The 25744-nt window shown below is 38.4% G+C and overlaps 1 protein-coding gene across 3 annotated transcripts in view; it reads right to left on the bottom strand.

The window, feature by feature from the left end:
* SCEL (sciellin) overlaps positions 1–23131 on the bottom strand; it is a 148593-nt gene extending 125462 nt beyond the window's left edge. For all 3 annotated transcript variants that reach the window (XM_075852368.1, XM_075852369.1, XM_075852370.1), the window contains exons 1-4: positions 23069–23131; positions 3659–3711; positions 2680–2806; positions 2523–2585 (exon numbers count right to left, since the gene is read on the bottom strand). In XM_075852368.1, the coding sequence (XP_075708483.1) occupies positions 2523–2585; positions 2680–2806; positions 3659–3692 (224 nt within the window). In that variant the 5' untranslated portion in view covers positions 3693–3711; positions 23069–23131. The remainder of the gene's footprint in view (positions 1–2522; positions 2586–2679; positions 2807–3658; positions 3712–23068) is intronic.
* Positions 23132–25744: the final 2613 nt, after the last annotated feature.

The raw sequence follows: 25744 nt of genomic DNA, 5'->3' as shown, positions 1-25744 counted from the left end.
GCAAGTAACAATCCTTCTCCAAAATCCATCTGGAAGTCAACAGCACTTAATATTACCTTATGTCTATCTGTATTTGTGAGGAAAATAAAAATATAGCAAAACTAAAGGGCCATATGAACTTGGAAATCCCAGTACAATCGAGTGCAGTGTAGCTAACTACTACCTTCAACCCCTACAAGAATCTAAAGTTTCACAGTTAGAGCCTGACCATACGTTCAGGATTCGATACAGATTACAGCGCAGATTCCGCACCAGAATCCGTGTCAAATCTGATGATAATTTGAATCCCATGAATGCGAATGAGGTTTTCGTAGTTGATAGGATTTTTGACGTGGATCCTGCAGGAAATACGTGTCAGATATGCATATGGCAAATTGGACAAGTGTGAGCATACCCTAAACGGGTATATTGCAAGTAGCACTCCACATATATAATACAACAACTCACAATGACTGAAAATGAAATCAATATGTTTAACTAATAGGGAATTCAAGGCATAGCTATGGCAACTAACCTGCCTATGGCTTGGAATCCTTCTCCTACCAGTGTAGAAAACAGCCTCATGAGTATAATCCAATATGATACCACATTTGTATGTTTTGTTTTGTTTTCTTAAGTTAATGAGATATTTCCAAAATGTAGCTGACCATGAGTGCATGCAATGGATATGGATAAAGTTGGGTTCTTCACATTTATTGCCACACATTAAAGTGACTGCCAAGTCAATACTAGGTGACATATACCTGCTATGTCTTTCCTCAGTGCTTGATGCTAGGCTGCTTTTTGCTCAGATCCATTAGGGCAAAGCTGTGATCTATGACTACCGCTTAGCTACAGTGCCCACACAGGTTCTGTGATAATCTGAATTCCACCTCCTGTCTTATCATTGGTTCAGGCTGCTTCTCTCTCCCTCCCCACTGCAGTTCTGCTTCTTCAGATTGGCTGCTTTATATAAACACAGGTCTATCACAAACTCACCAGGAAGTCAGCGCATACAGAGCTTACTCATCTTTTTTTTTTTTTTTTGCTTCCCCCTGGTTCTGCTACTTGGTGCTGCTACTAATCTGTGCTGGGGGAAAGTCTCTGAGCAGAATCACTCTCCTTCCCCATCTGGCAGCTGACAATATAGTCCCTTCTTACTTTTTCCTCATTTAGGTAACATGGAATCCAGAGAAATGAATTTATAAACTGTGGGACAGTATGCACTCTCTTAGAAATCAATGAAAATCTAATAATATAAAACACTAAAGACTGAGTGGGCATGCGCAGGGTTCATATATGCTAACAAGATTTAGAGCTTTGCAGTCCTAAAAAGCTGAGGAGTTTACTCAGCTATACTGCCATTCGACTGCAGAGGACCTGCTCCTTCCCTGACAAGCAGGGAAGAAAGTTATTCTATTGGCTGACCCGCAGTGAACAGAGGATGACTATGCAGAGAACTGAAACAAATACCTAAAGATTGGAGTCTGACACACCAAAGATTAATTAAAACAATATAAATTTATTGAATCAATTATAAAAAATAAACTCATTAAAAACATAGAGATGATTGCCACAGTGCAGATAGACATTGTCACTATGTTTAAATCCCATTCATTATTATTATATTTTATCATTCATGGCTTTTTAGTTTGTCACTTTGTCATATTATATTTTATTTATTTTATATTTTATATATTTTATTTTATCATTTTTCACCTTCCTAACTGATAAATTGCCAGTATCTGGTGATTATTATCACAATTTTCCATAGTCTGATATGCTCAGACATACACAATGGATCATGTATATATGTATGTACAAATATATACATACATATATATATATATTTTACGTATAATTCACCATACCCATTACTAGTTTTTAAACACTTACATAATAACTTCCCATGTGCACTTGTAACATTTTCTGTACTGTATTAGCTAGTTGTCTATCTGCACTGTGGCAATCATCTCTATGTTTTTAATGTGTTTATTTTTTATAATTGATTCAATAAATTTATATTGTTTTAATTAATCTTTGGTGTGTCAGACTCCAATCTTTAGGTATTTGTTTCATTCAGCGGGTTTCACCGTTACCACCATGCTTACTATGGGCTTGATTGCCCGTTTCCCTTCAGACATCACACATCAATTGGGATGTACTGTATATTTACAATGAGCATTCTAGGGATTCTCTTGGTGTTCTCCATTTAGGTATAGTATGAGGGGAACTGGCTGTGGGGAGAGTGACTGAGCATGTGTGTCTACCAGCACTCTGCTCATAAGCTGAACATTGCTATACACTTTGAACACCAGGTGGCGTCATACTATGGAAGTAAATGTCACTTCGTTTGTTGAACAGCATGTAAATTTTTTTTTAGGATCTATACAATGAATTTGATATTTAATGGTGGGACACCCCCTTTAAGGCTCCTAACCAAAGGAAAGTAGCACTTGACAAATCTGTTGCAATTATATCAGGACAAGTAAAGGATTTTCAGGAGTAAAGCCTCAAATACAATATCTCCAAAAAAGTATTACCTGTCCAAGTCCTCCTGTGACTTATATCTGTTTAGAATGCTTTTCCCAAAGTTTTCATCTTTGCTGTAACAAATAGAAAGAGAGTTTGTTCACACAAACAGAAATAACCTAAACACTGGAACATAATGATGATGGTATGGTAGCTATGTCTTTTTACATCTTTTCGTCTTCCTCTTCTGGTCGGCTTTTTATCCAGCTACTGTCCTTTAGCAGGGTTCTTTTTTTGTTTGTCTCCTGTATTACATTCTGCCTGTTCATCGATCCCAGCGTGTTACTTTTGGCATCTATTCAGTGGGACAGAGAAAAAAAACTGAATTATTTGCCTGTAGAGACCTCTAATTGAGAAATTGTTACCCATTTTTTTTTTAATAACAAAAGTGATAAAAAAAAAAAGACTTAGAGTACCCCAGACGGTGTACGTCAAATATCTTAAGGGTACTCGCACTGTCCTAATGAAGTGCTTTTTAATGTGCAGCACAGTATATGGTCAAAGCTTTGGAGGTACTTTGATGCTATTTATTTGAGAAAGGGGCTCAAGGCTTAGAAACTTTAAGAAACACTGCTCTATATTACGCTTTAACTTTTAACTTTCTTGATACTAGCTCAATATAATTCTGACTGTCTCCATTAATTTCTTAAAGAGACACTCCAGCGATTTTTTTTAATTTTTTTTTACTATTACTATCGTTTGTACAGTACATCTGGTAAAAGGTTGGGCAGGCCATCCTCTTACTGGGTGCTTTGTTTCAGAAATATCCCGGTCGCAATGCGATCACGTAACCGCATTTTGACCGGCCGATTCATACAGAGTCTGCTGTGTGGACCGGAAGTCTCTTTCTTTAAGCATTCCTATGAGACGCTCAATGTGAATCTCATAGGAATGCACGGAGAAAGAGCCTTCCAGTCCACACAGCAGACGCAGTATAAATCGGTCGGTCACCATGCGGTCACATGATATTTCTGAAACAAATTTCCCGGTAAGAGGGTGACCTGCACAACCTTTTACCAGGTGTACTGTACAAACCGTAGCAATAATAAAAAAAAAAAGTCGCTGGAGTGTCTCTTTAATACATATTCTTTTAAACCATGCAAAGTTTTATTTATTTGCTTATATAAATTCTTTATAAAAACATTACCGTTTTCAGATTTGTTAAAGCTGAAAGTAGACATCTTGTTTGGTGTTTCGAACCTGAAAAAATATAAAACAAAAGAATGACTTACAAACTGTGACAATAATGATGTACTCTACGGTATCCAATCCTGCTCAGACTTTAAAATGCTCCAAATAGAAACTGCTTTTCCATGCAAAATTAATTTAGAATATTTTTTCAATAATAATAATTATTGACTGATTATTACTATATGGACAGGTATATAATAAACCATGTACAATGTTTGAGCTTTTTGTAATGGTTAGACCAGGATGAATCTTTTAGTAACTGAAAAACTTTAGTTTTTTTTTCTCTTCTCATCAAAACTTCTAGATGTTTCTTTATAGAGTCTAAACTCTAGACACTAAAGTCTGTTTAACTTCTAAAGCATGATGGCGGATTAAATGAAGATGACTCAGACTCCACACCTCTGTAAAATATGCAGATACACTCAGTGAAACTGGCGGGTTTTACAGTCACTCCTGCATTGCATGTTGCCAAATATTTTCTTTGACTGTTCAGATACTTGTTTCTAATGACAGTACTATATACATAACGACTGTCATAGAAGAACAACTGTATTGAAGGCATAAAATGATACAAACAAATTTCAACACAAATTCTGTACTGATGGTAGTTAAAGGGGTAATCTGGGAAGTGATATTTTTTTTAGTAGGGGATGCAAATTAAATAAATAAACCAAAAAAAACAATACTTCCCTATCCTTTCCCCTGGCGATCCAGCACTGAGGTTCCGGTGGCACTACCGGTACTTGTTTACATGCATGTAGCATGTGACCACTGCAGTCAATCAGAGGGCTCAGCGGCCATATGCTGTATTTCTGGCATTATGACAGAAATACGATTCGTCACCGCAAAGCCCTGCTGAGCCCTCTGATTGGCTGCAGTGGTTACATGCAACGTGCATGTAAACAACCAGCGTTAGTGCCGCCGGAGCCTCAGTGCTGGATCGCTAGGGGAAATCATAGATAAGTATTTTTTTCAGTTTATTTATTTCATTTGCAGCCTCTACTAAAAAAAAATCAATTCCTTGATAACGCCTTTAAAACAAATGACAGCAACAAATTAGTAGGACCACACACTGGACTCTTAAGCCTAGAGTTAGCGGGGATTTCAATCAATAAATGCAGGTTATACTGATCCTTTTCACACACAACTATATATGAATTTGCTCAGCTCCTTCTGTTCTATAGCATTCTGCAAACAGATCTAACTGCTTGTTTGACATAACAGATTCCCTTTAAGATAATAATCAGGGCTAAAATAAAGGCATCTATGGACATTTTAACTTCGACAACAAATCTGACATACAGTAGTTTGGAAACTTAAATGATTTACAATTTACCACGTTGGTTATTTTATTAAAATTTTAGGTTTAATATAAAAAATGGTTTGCTGAAGCATAATATTGGGAACTAGCAACTGTTGACTATTGACCATGACGTTTAGGACAGCCTTTATACAGCAGGGTCAATACTGATTTCTCATTTATAATTCATGAGCATGGCAGATACTTTTATTGTAAAACTTTTTGATAGTTCCATCCCTGTGTATTCCGCTGAACAATTTATTCTAAATATACTCATACTATATTATGAAATGTAAAAAAAATTATATTATGAATAACATTTGATATTTGTATTCTGGGAAGGGCATATTTCTATCGTACCAGTCTCTCCACTACAGTAATGCAGCTTATACAGAGTTAATAAGAATGTAATAACCTGTCAGTCCAGCAATTCTGCTGCCCTAGGCTTATGGCTTTGTTGCCTTTGTCCATTTTGTGTCCTAATAATAACATAGTTACAGCTTATTGTATCATAAAATATCACAAACAGTTGTGTGTGTCTCTCCAGGATTAATTATTATGGGACAAGCATATAAATACTACTAGATGTGATGCCTCAATACCTGGCCACCTGAGGTTATTACAATGGGTTAAAAATTAGGACCTGAAAATCGGGTATCCGTCATGATATCCACATCAGGACAATGTCCACTGATGGATTTAGAAGCTAATATATTGTTGAATAATACCTATTCAACTTATCAACGAACATGGAACATTGCCAGGTGGAAAAGACATTGACAGGCAACCAGACAAGTTTAGTTATCTCTTGTTTTTATTGCCTTTTAGTTAATGTATAAATAAAATCTATGACCTTAATAAAAAAAAAGACATACATACATGCAATACGTTTCAACGATAGTGCCAGGACCAATGCCAAATTATGCAAAACAATAGCCCTGCAGGCTTTAGGTAAAAATATGACCCTGTATTTGACGTACCTCACGTAGACATTGTCACAATTCTGTAACTGACATATCTGTGTCCGGCTGACTAAACACAAATAAATTCTACAGACCAACCCAGCAGGCTTGGGAGAATTAAGCTGCATATAGCACAAAGCACTTCAGACCATGAACAGAACTGTACAGAAATGTTCCAATATGTTGGAATATCGTCATGCAACGAGCTAGATCTATTAGTGAGATCCATGACATCTAGCTAGTGAAACCTATATGGAGATCAAAGAGGTGCTGTAGTTACAGCATGTTTTCTTTCTGACCTTGCTGATCTAGCCGGTAACTATTAGGGCATGCCCACACGTGACGGATTTCCTCCGCAACTGTCCGCATCAATGCCGCACAGAATCTGCGTTGCAGAGTCTGTGGCGGATCTGCCCAAAATGTGCAGTAAATTGATGCGGACTAGCTGCTGCGTATTGCGGGAAAAGTACTTCCCTTCTCTCTATCAGTGCAGGATAGAGAGAAGGGACAGCACTTTCCCTAGTGAAAGTAAAAGAATTTCATACTTACCGGCCGTTGTCTTGGTGACGCGTCCCTCTTTCGGCATCCAGCCCGACCTCCCTGGATGACGCGGCAGTCCATGTGACCGCTGCAGCCTGTGATTGGCTGCAGCCGTCACTTAGACTGAAACGTCATCCTGGGAAGCCGGACTGGAGACAGAAGCAGGGAGTTCTCGGTAAGTATGAACTTCTATTTTTTTTACAGGTTGCTGTATATTGGGATCGGTAGTCACTGTCCAGAGTGCAGAAACAGTTACTGCCGATCGCTTAACTCTTTCAGCACCCTGGACAGTGACTATTTACTGACGTCTCCAAGCAACGCTCCCGTAATTACGGGAGCCCCATTGACTTCCTCAGTCTGGCTGTAGACCTAGAAATACATAGGTCCAGCCAGAATGAAGAAATATCATGTCAAAAAAGCAAGACGCATCCGCAGCACACATAACATATGCATGACAGCTGCGGACTTCATTGCGGAAATTAGAATCTCCATTGAAGTCAATGGAGAAATTCCGCCATGAGTCCGCAACCAGTCCGCCACAACTCCGCAACATCCATTGCATGCTGCGGACACCAAATTCCGCAACGCAGCCTATGCTCCGCAGCGGAATTTTCAGCCTCGTCTAAACGATCCCTACTAAATAGAAGTGGAAGTCAATGGAGAAACGGCTCCGCTGCGGATTAGCGCTGCGGAGTGTCCGCAGCGGAATTCAAGAGCAATTCCGCCACGTGTGGCTTTGCCCTTACACTTGCTTTAACCATTTGCGTTGCATGCATATCGTACTATTGTGAGCTTGTCACCATAGTAGCGTAGCTTATTCAGAGGGAAACAATTGAGTAAGTGAAAACAATACCAATAGAATTTGGGGTAGTGTGAAAAAAATATAAATATTGCATAATATTGAACGAGAGGGGAGGAGATTCAGATGCTACTCAAGTAATTTAAGAAATGTAGGGATCTTAAAGAGAAATTATTGGAGAAAGTTTTCTGCACATGGGTTTGTGTTTGAGGTGTTTGACGTAAACAGATAGTCTTTTCTAACGTGGTTATTCATAGCTGTCACTTTAACGTGTGCTTCTCCCATATGTAAATTTCTCCACAAATTCACTATTCCCTCCTTGAATAGAATTACTAATCTCTTGCCCTTATAGTGAACTCAGCATCCCCTGTAATTACTCTCAGGGCACTCCCATAATCCACCCTGTTTTTCCTGAGATAGGTACTATGTCAGAAAGGAAAGATTTTTTTTTTGTGTAAAATAATCCCCACCCTCTTTCAAGTATGTGATAAGGTCGATATAAGTCATTGAAGATCTTTTGGGGCTATATTAAGGTTGTATTACTAAGGCTTCGTTCACACCTATGGGCTCCGTTCCGGCGGAATGTCGGAACGGAGCCCATAGGTTTCCGTTTCCATCACCATTGATTTCAATGGAAACGGATCCGATGCCAATGGTTTTCGTTTGTGTCAGTTGTGCAAGGGTTCTGTCGTTTTCAAGGAAAGAATAGCGCAGTCAACTACAGTATTCATTCTGTCAAAATGACAGAACCCTTGCACAACTGACAGGAACAAAAACCATTGGCACGGGATCCGTCACCATTGAAATCAATGGTGATGGAAACGGAAACCTATGGTTTCCGTTTGCGTCAGTCAGAGCTCTGTTCCGACGGAAAGCTCAGACGAAACGTCAGAACAGAGCCCTGACGCACATGTGAACGAAGCCTAAGACTATACAATTTAGACAGTCCTGTGAAAAAGTATTGGTCTCCCAATAGTTCTCCTTTATTATTGTATGGTACCAACTTGGCGTGCACCATAGAACCACAAGCACATCACACGGTGTGCTGTTACCATCTCTGTTTTCTACCTTTATTATTGCACGTCCACCACCCTTAAAATGTACCTCGAGTGACGTAAAATGTATATATATATTTTGCAGAACTTAGAATATGTATTTTAAAAAATATGTCTTTAGCCAACTGACTATCCAACTAGATAACTACCCTCCTGTGTTCTGATATTGCAGCCTGGAATTGTTCATGTCCATAAAATGAAGAACAGATAATCTGGTGTCTCCTTAAATTCAGTACAGGGCCTATGTTCTAAAGCTAAATTGGTTATGAGAGCTACAGAGCAGTCTGGTGTGTCAGGGAGTTCCTTCCTTCACTGCATAGTGATGAATGAGGGAGGAAGTACTATCTGTACATACATCATTTTGTGGGTAAAAATATGTACAGTACTTCCACCACACACTGAGACCTAAGCACTAAGATGGTGGTTACTTAACTGGTTTAGTTTTTCCTATGTCGAACGCTCTCTTTAAATTCTTCAGGAACTTCATGAACAGCATGCTGTAAATTGTGCTTGTGTTCCTGGCATAATATATTATACATATGTACTGTTCTTGCTACTCCTCAGGCATTCCAATTACATCTACACCCCCTGTCTTGGCAAGGTACCATTTGCTCTCCTAATTTAGTAGCGACTGTCTGTACAATAAAATGGAGATAATTATTTATGAAATATGAAATAATTAATAAATCTGGCAGTTTATGGTCAAACAACCTGCTGTACTTATATACGGAAAAAAACACCAGTTTAATTTCCATTATCTCATTAAGTCATAACATAACATTTAAATATGCATATATGCTGTGTAGTTATTTGGTATTATTTTCATTATTTCTATATACACTGTGTGCACAATTATTAGACAAGTTGTATTTTTGAGGATTAAAGAGGTTTTCCCATGAGGGACATTTATGACATATCCATAGGATATGTCATAAATGTCAGATAGATGAGGGTCCCACCTCTGGGACCAGCACCTATTTCTAGAACGGGGTCCCCTAAACCCTGTTCTAGCTTTTTAGGCTCACACTGACTCCCGGCCACTTCCTCATTACATGGTCGGGATATGGTCGGAAGTTATGGAAACAGCGTAACTCGATGAGCTACGCTATTTCCATAACTTCCATAGTAGTGAATGGCAGTAACGGAAGCAGCGTAGCATGTGAGCTACGCTGTTTCCGTAACTACTATGCAGTTCTATGGGAGTTATGGAACAGCGTAGATCATCGAGTTACGCTGTTTCCGTATCTCCCGACCATTTAATCGGTAAGTGTTCGAGAGGCAGCGTGAACGCAAAAAACTAGAATGGGGTTTAGGGGACCCCGTTCTAAAGATAGGTGCGGGTCCCAGTGCTGGGACCCGCATCTATCTGACATTTATGACATATCCTGTGGATATATCATAAATGTCTCTAATGGGAAAACCCAAATGTTAATAAACCTCAAATCTGAATATTTAGGAAAGTGAGGTTTTAGCTTTCTTAGGAGAATATCTGCGTGCATAATTATTAGGCAACTATTAGTGTGCAGAATTATTATGTAACTAAATGAAAAAGGAAAATTTTCGCATTTCACTTGTTTATTTTCATCTGTTAAAGTGAGAATAATAACCAAACAACTCAAAATTTACAAATACACATTTCTGACATTTCCGAAAAAAACAAAACTATGACTAATATAGCCCCCCCCCCTTCTTTTCAATAAGAGTCATAAGCCTTCCATCCATGGAGTCTGTCAGTTTCTTAATCTGTTGACGATCAACTTTTTGTGCAGCAGCAACCACAGTCACCCAGACTCTGTTCAGAGAGGTGTACCGGTTTCCTTCACCGTAAACCTGCCGTTTAAGAAGGGCCCACAAGTCCTCAATAAGGTTTAGGTCAGGTGAGGAAGTGGGTCATGTCATTATTTTTTCACCTTTAAGGCCTTTAGTGGCTAGCCATGCAGTGGAGTACTTCGATGCATGCAATGGAGCATTGTCCTACATAAAAATCATGGTTTTCTTGAAAGATGCAGATTTTTTTCCTGTACCACTGCTTGATGAAATTGTCTTCTAAAAACTGGCAGTAGGTTTGGGAGTTGATTTTTAGTCCATCTTCAACACGAAAAGGTCCAACTAGCTCATCTTTAATAATACCAGCCCATAGCAGTACCCCACCTCCACCTTGCTGGTGCCTGAGTCTAAATGGAGCTCTCTGCCCGTCACTGATCCAGCCACGGGCCCATCCATCTGGTCCGTCAAGAGTCACTCTCATCTCATCAGTCCATAAAACCTTTGAAAAATCTATCTTCAGATATTTCTTGGCCTAGTCTTGACTTTTCAACTTATGTGTCTTGTTCAGTGGTGGTCGTGTTTCAGGCTTCCTTACCTGGGGCATGTCTCCGAGCACTAAACACTTTGTACTCCAGGGAGGATGCAATTCCGGAATATGACAGCACTGAGGATAATGGGTTCCTGGTCGCTTCACGTTTGATTCTTCTCAAATCCTTGACAGTTAATTTGCGGGGTTTTTTCTCAACATTTGCATGACTAATTGCATTAAAACTTTGGATGGTGCTGTGATCACGCCCCAATGTCTTAGCAATTTCAAGAGTGCTGCATCCCTCTAAAATACTTTTAAGAATTTTTGACTTTTCAAAGTCAGTAAATTCTCCTTTTTGTCCCATTGTTTTTTTTTTTTTATTTGGGCTCAGAGTGGTAATCTTTTGGGTCTTACAGATTCCAGATTGACTGGGCACATTGATCTGTGTTCAGGATAATTATCAACGTAATTGAGGGGGAGAACTTGTACCTCCTGCAACCCGCCATGGGTGTAATCTGTGGGTAGCTAAGATATGGCATCACTTTGTGACTGATTGTCCCCATCAATCCTGGGAATGAAGCAGCCATTGCACTGGTTTAGCTCCCCTTCAGTTGTTTTACTGCAGAGCAGCGCTCCTAGACACCGACCAGGCAAGGAAAAGCAGCACAACTGTAAAGGGGATGCGGTGCTAAACACTGTGACCCCTTCATTCTCAGGAGTGGAAGACCAACTGTCGGGACCCCCACCGATTATAAAATAATGGAATATCCTAGCAAAATTCAATTACTTTATGAGATGTGAAAACCCCTTTAACCCAAACCAAAAATTATATCATAAACTAAAGCTGTCCATCATGGTCAGTCTATGGAGGTTGTCGATTTGGACGACAACGCCATAAGTTAAAACGTTAACTCAATGATAGATCTCTGCCTTGATTTGTGGACTGGTTTGGACTTCTATCAATGGGATACAGATCTGTCATTTAACATGAATGACTTTACTTTGACTCTACCCAACCACAACTGAAAACACAGCAGATCAACTATTCCATAGATATGTATGTCTTCAGATGGCATCTGTCACGTTCGCTCATGTAACAAAAAGGTCAAAATCAAAATAGAACCTCAGGCCAAAATGATCATATAATTTCCTGTCCTTAATAAAGCTGATTCACTCACCTAGTTCACACACATACTACTTGCAATTTTATAGAAAGCCAAATGACCTATACAAATATGTTTTATACATTAGAATATCCAGAGAAAATCCATTCAAGCACTGGGGGGAACATACAAACCCCATACAGTTACTGTCCATGTGGGATTTGAAATCAGAATTGCAAGGAAACATTCACCAATGACTAATCTTTATACCTACTGTATATGAAGAAATTACATTTTTATTACACTATTTTATTACATTATTATTGCTATTGTCACATTTAGAGACAATTGCTGACTAATTTGTAGCACAGTAAAATGAATAAACCATGAAACATACTATATAGCATTTAGGTGTTTTCATAAAGGTAATTTATGACACAAAATGGGCCTCATATATATATAAGAGCTTATTCCCAATATGAAAGCGTAGAAACATGAGAACATGTGTACATAGGTGTCTCTGTAACTGTTGGGCCATGCAAACTCGAGATTTTAGAGTGGGGAACAAGTAATTGAATAAATGTCTGCTCTCTTTCATGGTACAGTGTTGTTGCGCTGGTGAACAGGATGTGGGTGCTCCCACTCTTACACCTCATTATATCAATCCAATTACACTAGTTATATGGCATAATTGTATTGAAAAAATGCCATATCTATGAAGGTCCTATGCCACTTTTACCAACACAAGCAAATTTTGTTTGTGTTAGGGAGATTTGTGCAACTGATTTACCAAACATTCCTAGGCCCCATGCACACGACCGGATATTTCATCTATAATTACGGACCCATTCATTTCTATTCGCCACGGACACCTTTCAGTATTTTTACGGATGGGTGTCCATGCTGAAAAAAATATAGAACCTGTCCTATTCTTGTCCGTAATTATGGCACGGACTCTCCCATAGGAGCCTATGGGAGCTTCCGTAAATACGCACGGCTATGGATGTGCATCCGTAAACCATCCGTATTTACGGAAGCATTGCTATGCAACATGTTGGTGATATCATTTGCAACTTCCCTCTTTTTTTTACAGATCTATATATATATATATATATATATATATATATATATATATTGTTTCCATATTATATAGTATTTTAGACAGGTAATGTACAGAGGGCTATGAACTGGGGTCATATATAAAATTCTAAAAGTGTTGGGCTAAATACATGGCACCAGTGAGGGTAACAAAAAATCTGCACAATGACAAGCCCCAAATGTTTTATGCCTTTTTCAGCAAAATTTGTACTTCTAAGGCTTCATGCCCACTTCAGTCTTTTTCTTCAGGGTGCTATCCGTTTGTTTCACTGATAGCACCCTGAACCCATTCATTTCAATGGGCCCATGCACACTTCAGTTATTTAAACGGGTCCGTTGTTCCGTTCCGTCAAAAGTAGAGCATGTCGTACTTTGGTCAGTGATTCAGCGACCGTGTGGCCCATAGAAGTCAATGGGTCAGTCCAAAAAACGGATGGCACACGGAAGGCTTCCGTGTGCCGTCCATTCCTGACGGATCTGTTGCCATAGCAATGGCTGGGTGAGCCAAAGTTCACAGACTACAGTACACATCCATTCCTGAAGATGGATGTGGTGAGACTCATAGCATTGGTGCATGATCACAGAGAACTGTGGGATACGCGGGCAGAATGCTACCACGACCACTATAAAAAGGGCGCCACGTGGGAGGAACTTGCCAAGGAGCTTTTGACGTACAGATGGCAGCAGGGAACTAGTGCCCAGCGTCACAACATAAGTAAGTAAATGCACACATTTCACTCCAAAAATCCAAAAAAACTAAAGCAAGCCAAGCAGAGTAATCTCAAACTGTTCTCCATGCTCTGAAAGGTACAGAAAACAGCACCAAAAACTTCTTGTAACCTTCCTATTGGTGTTTTCTGGGACAAGTTCTAATGACGTTTACTTTCCGTTTTTTAAACGGAAAAACGGAAGCCAAATGGAAGCACAACATCCGTGTAAAACGGAAACACGAAACGGAAACGGAGTGCACACGGAAACAAAAACGGACACACGGATCCGTCAAAAACGGCCGATAAAACGGTGATGGAAGTGTGCATGAGGCCTAAGGCAGAAAATCTCCTCTGAATACAGTATATGTAAATGAAAATCAGTCCTCCAGCAGTTTATAAAGTTATTGATCCTGCCAATGGAACTCATCTACGTAGATGTTACAAGGTACTGTGCCTATATTAAAATGTAACTTTAACACGTAAGTTATTGAGCAGAGGTCTTTTTCTTGCTGTTGCCTTACAACCCTTTCTCAGAAATGGCCTTCAGTGTGTTTTCCTTCAAATAAATGTTGTACTCACTGTAATGTCAAGAAAAAGTGTCTTTAGGTGCCTACATGCAACAGTTTTTCAAACCATGAAGGAACGATTGTAGTTTGAAAAATCATTGGTAAGAATATGATGGACATTTCCATCAGAACGATGCTTGCAGGCGGCAGGTAGGAATTCTCTACCGGCAGAGCAAGGAGTATCTTTACTACTTAGCGACGGCTCTTATGCCAGACAACAATGCCTATAGTAAATATGAATTACAGCATTTACATATAGGTTGTGCTATCAATAACAATGATTTTTTTATTCTTATTGATTATTTATCACTGACCATTTCCTGCATTCACACTGGGAAATAATTGTTACGACAGTTCAGAAACGAGTGGATCATGATAATAACTGACCAGTGTAAATGGGCCTTTACATATGCAATGTCTCTAGTCTCTACAAACCACTGAATCAAAAAGCTTCTGTGCCTTTTCGCCTGCCGTCAAAAAATGGCTGTAGATTAACACTAATAATATTATAACGGACGACGTAAAGAAAGCACTGTAGGGGGGATTTATAAAACACTCGACGCCAGCTTTTTGGCGTAGAAAAGTTGCAATTTGCGCAAATACTTTGTTTTGATATGCCGTGTCCATAACTCCCATGTACTTCTATTAGAATTACGGAAACAGCGTAGCTCAGCAAGCTCCGCTGTTTCCGGAATCCCATCCTGCTCTACACTGATTCTCCACCTGGATGCGGTGCCCAGTAGTTGCCTCACCAGACGGGGACAGGGTTGGTGAGCTGGCGAGCCCCAATTTGGAAGATAAGTGCGGGTCTGAGAGGTGGGACCTATCACATTTATGACATATCCTGGGGATATGCCATAAATGTCTGTCATGAGACAACTCCTTTAATTTACATTAAAGTCCAATTGATTTTGGGATAACTCACTCTTTGGAATAACAGATATATGAAGAGTGCTGTGGTCTCTTTCAATTTTACAAATGGTGAGGATTTCCACTAAGCCCCTAAATGACATCTTCTGTTGTGTCAATGACATGTCAGAAGATGCCTAAATCTGAACCTTCTCTCTGCAACATATATAATGTTCTTTCCTTCTCCCACTATAACTTTTCTTAATACTAAAATGGAAAAATGTACATTTGAGGTAAACTGAAATATTAAAAAAAGTACATAGTTTATAAGTGGACAATATATGTACCTTGGCCTAGTTACTTGGGCATAAATTTAAACCAAATCTCAACCTAGACTGAACCTGTAAAATAGTTAAATGGTTGTCCATTGTAGTTACATAACCAGCCACCAGTGACATATGTAATTTTTTTAAGCAATAATGTTTTTATTGTTAGTATAAGTTGAATTAGGTTATAATGAGCAATAATGAGCACATTTATAAACTTTATTACCTTGGTTAATAGCCTTCCAGTTTAAAGGAAAACTCTTTTGAACAACAATTTACATTATTCCACGGATAACATCTGCACTAATATTGCCACTAAAAATACTGGAAATTCCAATGAAAGCCTCGATGGAACCACTGAACGCAGATGTGAACAATGCCTTACACATTTCATTCACTTTCTTGATGATTCATGACGCTGCATCAGGCTTTCTCCTCTATTCAAACCTAAAGCTAAATTTAGAATGCTGCTGCGGATTTTTACCAAAGATTTCACTATTTACTATGCCGCAGAAAATATTCACCATGTCTGGCCTTGGCCTTAGAGCTCAGCTGTTAGGTCACATGTCTGACTATGAAATGAAGCGAAATCATTATCTATCTCTAAGGAGAATTCTAAGCAGAATTTTAAGAGCATTCACTTAAAAGAAGGGAGAAAATTAAAAAAATAATAATTCACAATCGGACCAAAAACAGTAAAGAAAATATTTATTAATACTTACTAGTTACTCATAGGGAATCTGCCAAGAGGAAAGTCCTTTTTATTTAGGTCATCTAACAGTTTGGATAACTAACCGAGTGGAAGTACATGGGTGTTCCCATGGCACTTTACATGCTACAGTGCCATGGGTGTGGCCACATAGTTCCTCTCAGCCAATCAGCACAGCAAAACATTTCATTTTACATAGGTTCTATTCTTTCTTGTGGTGTTAGACTTGCTTTTCTAAGGCAGATGCCCTAAGTTAAAGATGGCTGTCCTGGTGACAGACCCCCATTAAGCTAGGTAAGTTTTAAATGTGAAACGTTAAATATAGAATTACATTTTAAACATAAAGCTGCTTTAATTTTCTAACCTACTCAGGATTTAAAAAAAACAAAAAACGTTGGTATCCGATTGGCTACTATGGGCAACTGTTCCACTTTTTGTCTGCAATAGTATAAATGCAGAAGCTCCACTTTTATTAAATTTTGTTGCAAAGGTAACTTGAGGTTTGCTACAAATCACATTACATTTGCATCCAACTCCCATTTTCTATGGGAGATATTATCTAGTAAATTATCTCCATGTTTATAGCAGCTCGACAGGCAATGTTACCAAAACAGAGCATTCAGTGTCACTTAAAACTTGAAGCCTTAGGCCCTGTTCACACTGAGTTTTTTGCAGGCAGAAAATGCTGCCTCAAAATTCCGTCTTCGAGCGCCGTGGGCAAAAACGCAGCGAAAAACACTTTCTTTGCCTCCCATTGATGTCAATGGGAGGTCAGGGACATAAATGCCCGAAGATAGGGCATATCGCTTCTTTTTCCCACGAAACTGTTTTTCCTCTCGCGGTAAAAAACACCTCCGCCTTCCATTGAAATCAATGGGAGGCACTTTCGGCTGTTTTTAGGCGCGTTTTCCGACACGGTTTCCGACGCGGATTCTGCATCAAAGAAAAACCTGTAAAAAAACTCAGTGTGAACAGGGCCTTATTCTACTCAAAGCCTAAAAACTCAGGATGTGAACACAGTAACGATATGTTCACACGGCTTATTTTCGGCCGTTTTTCAGGCGCGTAATCCGACGGCCGCGTAAAAAAACCGGCTGCGAAAAAGAAGTGCATGTCACTTCTTGAGCCATTTTTGGAGCCGTTTTTCATAGACTCTATTGAAAAACAGCTCCAAAAACGGCCGTAAAAAACGCTGCGAAAATCGCGAGTTATTAAAAAAACTTCTGAAAATTAGGAGCTGTTTTCTCTTGAAAACAGCTTCATCTTTTCAGACTTTTTTGAGTTTGCGCGCGAACATACCCTTACAGTACCCAGATATCCCACTCCCCTATGTCACACTTGCGGCATTCCAGATGAGATACAGAAACAGCCAATCACATGGCTCCATCTCCCATAGAGAAGAAAGGATTCACCCTGGACTCCCAATTATCAAACATTTATGTCATATCCCATCTTTTAACATTGAAAACTAAACTCAATTTATTACCAAATACATATAAAACAAGATGAAATTAAAAATGAGCATAGATCTCATACAAAATTGTATGAATTCATGAAATTCATGAATATTTCTTTTTAATATCCAAATGTAGTAGATGGAAAATTTCCTTTCAAGTTAAAGTTAATTGGCAAATACTGTATATTAGAGATATGAAACAAGTCCTATTTCTGAATTCTGTCTCTCAGGAAAGTATTTTACTCTGCTAAAAATAATGGGTGTGTGAAATAGGCTTGTCTCTGCTTAAAGAACAATCCAAACTGTTGAGTCAAGTTTTCAGTTATACTAGATCTTTACTCGTTGTTGCATTTCAAGATAAACTGGTTACATGTAATGGAAGATATTGGTTAGCTGGCGTGATGATGAAAATATGTTTAAATGATCTTTTCATGGTGCAACTCCTGAGTTATAAAATAGTAAAGGCATTTTCATGAAAGGATATAAAAAAAAATACTTTTAAAGTTCCACCTCATACATTGATCAATTTGATCAAATTCAATAATACTGACAGAATTTCTATCAAATTTAAAGGGGTTGTCTCACTAAGACAACCCATTTTCATCTGCTCTATTAGGGCATATCGACATCATAGAGAGCGTACAGTGAATACCAGGCCCGTCCATTTACCACATGGCTTGCTATTTATTTGAATGGTAGACATCTAATACTAGATTTGTATGGCTGATTGCTGGGAACGCTTAATTTCAAAGAGGGGTTAAATTACCTAATTTTTAAAGTAGTTACCATACACCATGGAAATCAGCGTTGACTGAGTTGCAATGATATGACATGCAATAAATAAAATCTAAAAATAACTTTCCAGCATACTCTAAGGCTGGGTTCACACGAGCACATTAAAGTCCGTAATGGACGGACGTATTTCGGCCGGAAGTCCCGGACCGAACTCAGTGCAGGGAGCCGGGCTCCTAGCATCATAGTTATGTACGACGCTAGGAGTCCCTGCCTCTCCGTGCATTTACTGTCCCGTACTGAAAACATGATTACAGTACGGGACAGTTGTCCTGCAGAGAGGCAAGGACTCCTAGCATTGTACATAACTATGATGCTAGGAGCCCGGCTCCCTGCACTGTGTTCGGTCCAGGACTTGCGGCCGAAATACGTCCGTCAATTACGGACGTAGTGACCTCGTGTGAACATACCCTAAGGATGACCTCCTAGCCATGATAATATTCCATAAACTGGTGAAAGGCTAAATATCAGCTTTGTTGGTCAACTGGAGAAGACTTTTTCCTGCGTATAGACCTAATGTCTAGATATGAAAGAAGGATTGAGAAAGATTTAGCGAACATTCGGTAACATGTGACCAGATTTAAAGATAATCTGTCAAGAGCTACTCATTAACTTGATATATTCCTATCCGGTGAAGGCATCTGTTATGTTCTGCACCAAACTGATTTTTAGTGATATTTTTGTTACAGGAACATTCTGTACCCCTTCCTTGTTTACATCCACGTGTGATCAGTATTGTAGCATAATAGTAATATCTTAAAGAGTGGAAGTTTATTCTTTAAGATCTCATAGGTATCCATGTGCACTTGGAGATCCTTATTTGACTACATCTGACCCTCTTAACATTGCTAGTAAGGTCTATCTTTCACATGCAGATTTTCCGCAGAGTCTGAACATAGGATGTACTGAAGCTGTCCTAATAATTCCCAGAAATTTGTAACATTTTGGTAAATGGACAACTCACAGCCAACACTCCAGTTTTCTCCACTAGGTTCAAACAAACATGATGTACACTAAATATTAAATATGATAAACAACTGATTTCTTGTTGACATGCCTAGCCATTAACCCCTTCCTGACATTTGACAAACATGTATGTCATAGTCGAGAAGGGCACGTATAAAGCAAGATCAGCAGCTGAACCCGCTTCATTCATAGCTGTATATTACCTCTGACACCCCACACTATCGGCCGGGATTGGAGAAAACTCCAATTCTGGCCATTTGACCACTTAGATGCTGCCGTCAATAGTGAAAGCAGCACCTAGGCCGTCAGAGGGGGGGAACCGATCACAGGGTGCTGATGCATTGGCAGGTCTGCCATCTTGGTACTTCTATTGAGCCCTACCAGAAGCAGGGCTTAATAGTGGAACTCAAAAAGCACAATACACTACAATACATTGTTTGAAGCGTATTGTGCAAACGATCAAACGATCATACGTTCAAGTCCCCTAGTGGGACTAAAAGAAAAAAAAATGTGTTTAATAAAAAAATATTACTGAAAAATAATAGTAAACAATAAAAAATAAACTTAATTGGTATTGACACATCCGTAACAATCTGAACTAAAACAATATAATGTTTTCTTTTCCGCACGGTGAACACTGTAAAAGATAAACAAATTAAAAAGGCCAGAACTGCTAGTGGGTTACCTCTACTCCTAAAAACATGGATGATCATAAAGTCATATGTACCTGAAAATGAATAAAAACTGGAGCTTGCACTGCAAAAATAAACAAGCCCTCACACAGTTCTATGGATGAAAAAATAAAAATGATATGAGTCTCAGAATATGGCAACACAATGCAATTTTTTTTGAACAAATTGTTTTTTTTGTTAAAGTAGTAAAACATAAAAAAATTATACATTTGTTATTGGCATAATCGTATTGACCCTTAGAGTTAACATATTATTTTTACCGCACGCTGAACCCCGTAAAAATAAAACCCAAAAAACTATGGAGGAAATGCTGTTTTTATTTTTAAATTTTATCCCTCAAAATATTTTTGTTTAAGTTTCTCAGTACATTCTATTGTACAGGGTGGGCCATTTATATGGATAAACCTAAATAAAATGGGAATGGTTGGTGATATTAACTTCCTGTTTGTGGCACATTAGTATATGGGAGTGGGGAAACTTTTCAAGCTGGGTGTTGACCATGGCGGCCATTTTGAAGTCGGCCATTTTGTATCCAACTTTAGTTTTTTTCAATGGGAAGAGGGTCATGTGACACGTCAAACTTATCGAGAATTTCACAAGAAAAACAATGGTGTGCTTGGTTTTAACGTTACTTTATTCTTTCATGAGTTATTTACAAGTTTCTGACCACTTATAAAATCTGTTCAAAGTGCTGCCCATTGTGTTGGATTGTCAATGCAACCCTCTTCTCCCACTCTTCACACATTGATAGCAACACCGCAGAAGAAATGCTAGCACAGGCTTCCAGTATCCGTAGTTTCAGTTGCTGCACACCTTGTATCTTCACAGCATAGACAATTGCCTTCAGATGACCCCAAAGATAAAAGTCTAAGGGGGTCAGATCGGGAGGCATTTCTTCTGCGGTGTTGCTAATGTGCCACAAACAGGAAGTTAATATCACCAACCATTCCCATTTTATTTAGCTGTATCCATATAAATGGCCCACCCTGTACATTCAATGGTGACAACAACTCCTCCTGCAAAAAAAAAAAAATATCCTGAAAGACGTGCAAGAAAAAACGAAAATGAAAAAAATAACTGGCTGTAGCGAAGTGGTTAACACCCGTCAGGTTGACGCCTGCCATGTGAAAATTCTCTCTTGTTATTTATATAGCACCAACGTATTCCACAGTGTTGTATACACTCACATCTGTCTCTGTTCTCAATAGGGTTCACCTTCTAGTCCTATCTTTCAGACATACACCTGCATACAATCTTGTAGAAAGCCAGTTAGCAAACCATCATGTTTTTATCGTGTGGGAGGAAACTCTACCTAGAGGGTAGCTTCACAAACACACCGTACATATGCAGACTCCAAGCAGATGTTGTCCTGGTCAATTGTGAAACCAGGATCCCTATGGTGGAAGTTGAAGGCTCTTTTCTTGGTTTTTACCTTAAAAAAGTGAATGCCTCACTGAACCTATTAGTCATAGTCAATACACTATTTCTAATGTGTTATAAAAACACTGCCAACTAGTTAAAATTCAGAAGTAACGTTGTACCCACTATGTGCTTAGATACTTCAGGAGAACAGTGATATTGCGAATATGCTGAGATATTATTATTGCAATAATTCTCTCTTCCCATACATATTTCCATTACATCTATAAAATTCACATGTTAGCTCTAGAAGTTAAGTATCCAATAAATGCTGAGATATGTAATTTCCATCAGTCATGTAGTTTTTTTATGGTTGTAAGAGTGAAATGCTGCTGAGTATGTAATTACAGTACAAACACTTCTAATAAAACTTGTCTATATAACACTAATGTGACTCTTTAACAATAGATCAACCCAGTGTGAACACAGCTTGAGTCCTCTTGTACTGGCATGCTCCCATTGAGCTTTGACGCCACTGCCATGTTTAGCTGGGTATGCCAAATCCGACCTTTCATTGTAGATGGATTTTATGATGCTATAGTTTACACCACCCACAGAAAAGGTCTTGGTAACAATTTTGAAAATCTATTTTTCATATCCCACAGGGATTTTCTTTAGCAGAGCTACTGTAGTAATGAATGGAGTTGTTATTACCAACGCAGTAAATTGAACAGTATTAGCAGCCTAAAAATACCACATCATAACCAACAACAATTATAATCATGCCTGTCTTGTAAGCCCAGATGATCCCACCTAGTCTGACAAATTTGACAATTTAGAATCATTAGGCAAGAAAAGTGCAGATATTTCTACAAATGCAATCTCTGTCTACTCATGACTATGAAGAGTAAGTGAACTGGTTTTTCCAGGTTAGGGTGGGTAAGCCTGTCTTTTTATAAGTGGCCTGTACAGAGTGAAGGGGAGAACACTAATTGTATTGCGTCATTTCAGAGGCACTCTGCACATTCCCAAGAGAGATGTCATTATTACAATCATTTGTGCAAAATGATTGGATCTATTATAAATTGACATCTAATTACATTATTTATTCAGTGTTAAATAATTCAATAGCAACGACATATACTGTATTAAAATAAATTATTTATGTACAATATTAGTACCCATCTTGAACACTAATTTAGCAATGTTTGCCAGAACAGATCTAAGTGTATATATATATATATATATATATATATATATATATATATATATATATATATATTTGCTCAAATCCATAAGCAAACGTTATACAAAGTACATATAAATAAATAAATAAAACAACACAAAAGTAACCAAAAGAACTAGTCCTAATCCTAGAGTACTCATATGTAAGATATAATCATGAAATGATAAAAGAACAGCAACACTATGTATGTAAATAACTTTATAGTGTTTTTTGTAATTAAAGTATCTAACTTCAATCATGTAAACACATATCAGTGCATTTGTTGGTGGTAGTGTTGCTGTTCCTGTGTGTGTAATTGACATGTTATTGGTGACTAAAGGATTTGTAGAAATTACAATAACTGAAAAGATACTTACATGTCAAATATAACTAATCAAGTACTGTAACCCACACAGAAGATATCATTATGTACACATTTACTCTTGATGACAAAATAATCCAGCCGAGCAAGATAACTGAATTTCCAAGATTATAAGGAATGCAGTTATATATATATATATGAAACAGTAAGCAACAGTGAGAAAAGTATATATACTACTCACTCTGCAGAAGGACCAGTGCTCTGATCAAGTAGGTATAGTAGTCACCTCTTGTGTAGGTATAGACAGACTCTAGTGACTGAAGGCAAAAAACATCCGTATGACTTCTACCTCATAGATTATGACTCAGTCTTCTGGGAGGCGGGGTGTGGAAAGGGTGTTACCTGCAAATTCCTTCGACCTGCTAAGTTTGTGTGTGTGTCAAAGCTCTTTCACATTTTTGTCATAACTACAGAAAATCAGTAATTCATAGGCCAGGGGCTGCACCCTCTGTGATGTTTTGTGTTTTAGAATAAGTACATTTACCAATACAACTTTTATTATGGTATGCTAAAATCTCATAGACACATAACTACTTCATATATATAGTGCTGGAGGGTAGACACCGAAGAACCCGGAGAATGCTGCTTATCATGTTACAAGCTTTAGGGCTGAAGGGTACTAACAAGTATTTAACCCTGTGATTCAGAAATGGCAACTATTGTTCTATACAGATGCTGAATAAAAATCATTGACCCTCATGCACGTGACCGTATTACAGCTCCAAACAATCTTCGAATTGTACGGAGCCATAATATGGCACATACCTTCGCTTGCCTCTGATTTCATGTGGAGTATTGCTTCTACGGTAGAATAGCGCCTACAGATTATTATTTTTTTGCCATGTTCTAGAGGCCCAACTTTGTATAATAAATATAAATTGTAAAGTGCTGCGTAATATGTTGGCGCTATATAAATAAATAAAGATAATAACCTACCTTCTATAAATTGCATCCAATCTCAACCATCTGATACGAATTCCAAAGGGTATGAAAGATAGTTTTAGTATTGTCAATAGTTGATATGTGGAGTCACCAACTGCAGACAGGCCTTAGGCTGCCCATACACATTAGATAGCTTCTCGGCCAAATGCTCTTCAGCTGACAGCTTTTCCTCCTGGACCCTTGTACACATTCACACTTGGCTGAGCATGCATATATTCCAAATGGAGAAAGGGGAGTAAGCCGCTGCCAGTCACCTCAGAATTGTGAATGTAGCTCTGCATTATAATACGGGCTGTAAACCAATACATGATAAGTAATGCAATGATTTTACTAAGTTACTCGACTTTTTAGGAAAATTATATCTTCACACGTTGCATTCTTTTGCCTTAGAATCTGTAAATTTAACACATGACAAATTTCAGTAAAGCGGTTGTAAATGTTTTAATAATTTATGTTAATAAAATTGTCTCTTATTCTTTAACTGGCATTAAAATTAAGGGCCCTTTTACACCAGCCAATTATTGGGCAAATGAGCTCTCACAGAACGCTCATTCCCGATAATTGCCCTGTGGAAACAGGGCAATGACCAGCCGATGAATGAGCAAGTGTTCGTTCATCTAATTGTATGGTTTTAAATGGCAAAAATATTATCGTTGTCGGCAGCACATCTATCTGATGTGCTGCCGACATGTTATAAATGTATGGGGACGAGCGATCAGAGTAACGAGCTCTTGTCCTCATACTTGCTCCTTGTGAAAGGAGCAATCAAGCGCCGATCAACGAGCCGTCTCGTTGATCGGCGCTCATTTCCACGGCCCACGTCTGGCCATGTAAGGGGACCTTTAGTCTCCCCAGTCTTCTGTGAAATATTCCATAAAGCCCTTAGTAGGAAGACCCAAAAGATTATACAATAATACTGTATAACACAGAGTGTCACATCAAGCCTGTGGAACAATTAACCTGCTTCTTATTGAATATAAAAGGATAACTGTCTGGGGCTGGTCATACAAACACAAACAAACAAATGTAAATATAAATGTATTGGCCCACATTTATTGATAATGCCGTGTTTTGTATCAATAAAATTTGAGAGAGTAGTTGGTGAGAATTGTGCCTATTTTATTAAGAGGTGCAGACCTGTTTATAAGTCTGGTATATTTAGAATTATCTGACTATTTATGTCTGCTATGAGTAGCCATACATTTGCGCCACTATTTTGCACCTCTTTTTGCATTGACAAATAGGGCTAAAATTAGATTTACAGTTTGCCCACGACCACCTTTCTCGAATGTTTTATTTTTTGGAGCCAGCAGACATATGTCGCAAACTTTAGATGCAAATTTATAACCTGGAAAATTTCCTCCAAAATCAGACATAAACTAAATAATAAATGTACAGTATAATAAAAAAAAAAAACACTTATGGAACATTGTCTTTCTCTACTGGGGCCTCACCAGCTCCACATGTTAATGTCTGGACCTTAGCATTGGGCATAGTCTGTGTCAAAAAAATTGAATCCCATTTAGCATTACATAAGCACAAATGGAGTCAGTTAGTTAATAAACCAGAAATAGCTGCAGCTAGAAGACGACTAGGGCATCATATACATTCACTTCTGTCAAAATGGCCTCCCCAGCTGCACCTCACCAAAACTGGGGGCACTTCACAGTTTGAGAAGCACTGTTCTAGAGGTTTCTTTGACTTGCCATTATAGAAAAAGTAATATATTCCATGTTCTGATTACACCCATCATTCCTTGCAGTAGAACCAGTTAGTCTTCTCCACCCTCTTTAAAGAATTCATACAAAGGCATCTTTGCTTCAGCTAAATAGGAGGCTTTGGTAGGAACATTCTCGTTTTACACTACACCCTAATCTATGTTTCAGACAAACACATTTAAAGAATTTTGTCAAAT

The sequence above is a fragment of the Rhinoderma darwinii genome, chromosome 2 (assembly GCF_050947455.1).
Source record: "Rhinoderma darwinii isolate aRhiDar2 chromosome 2, aRhiDar2.hap1, whole genome shotgun sequence".
Taxonomy (NCBI): Eukaryota; Metazoa; Chordata; class Amphibia; order Anura; family Rhinodermatidae; genus Rhinoderma; species Rhinoderma darwinii.
The sequence above is the reverse complement of the archived record's forward strand: the minus strand, read 5'-3'. Positions and strand labels throughout refer to the sequence as shown.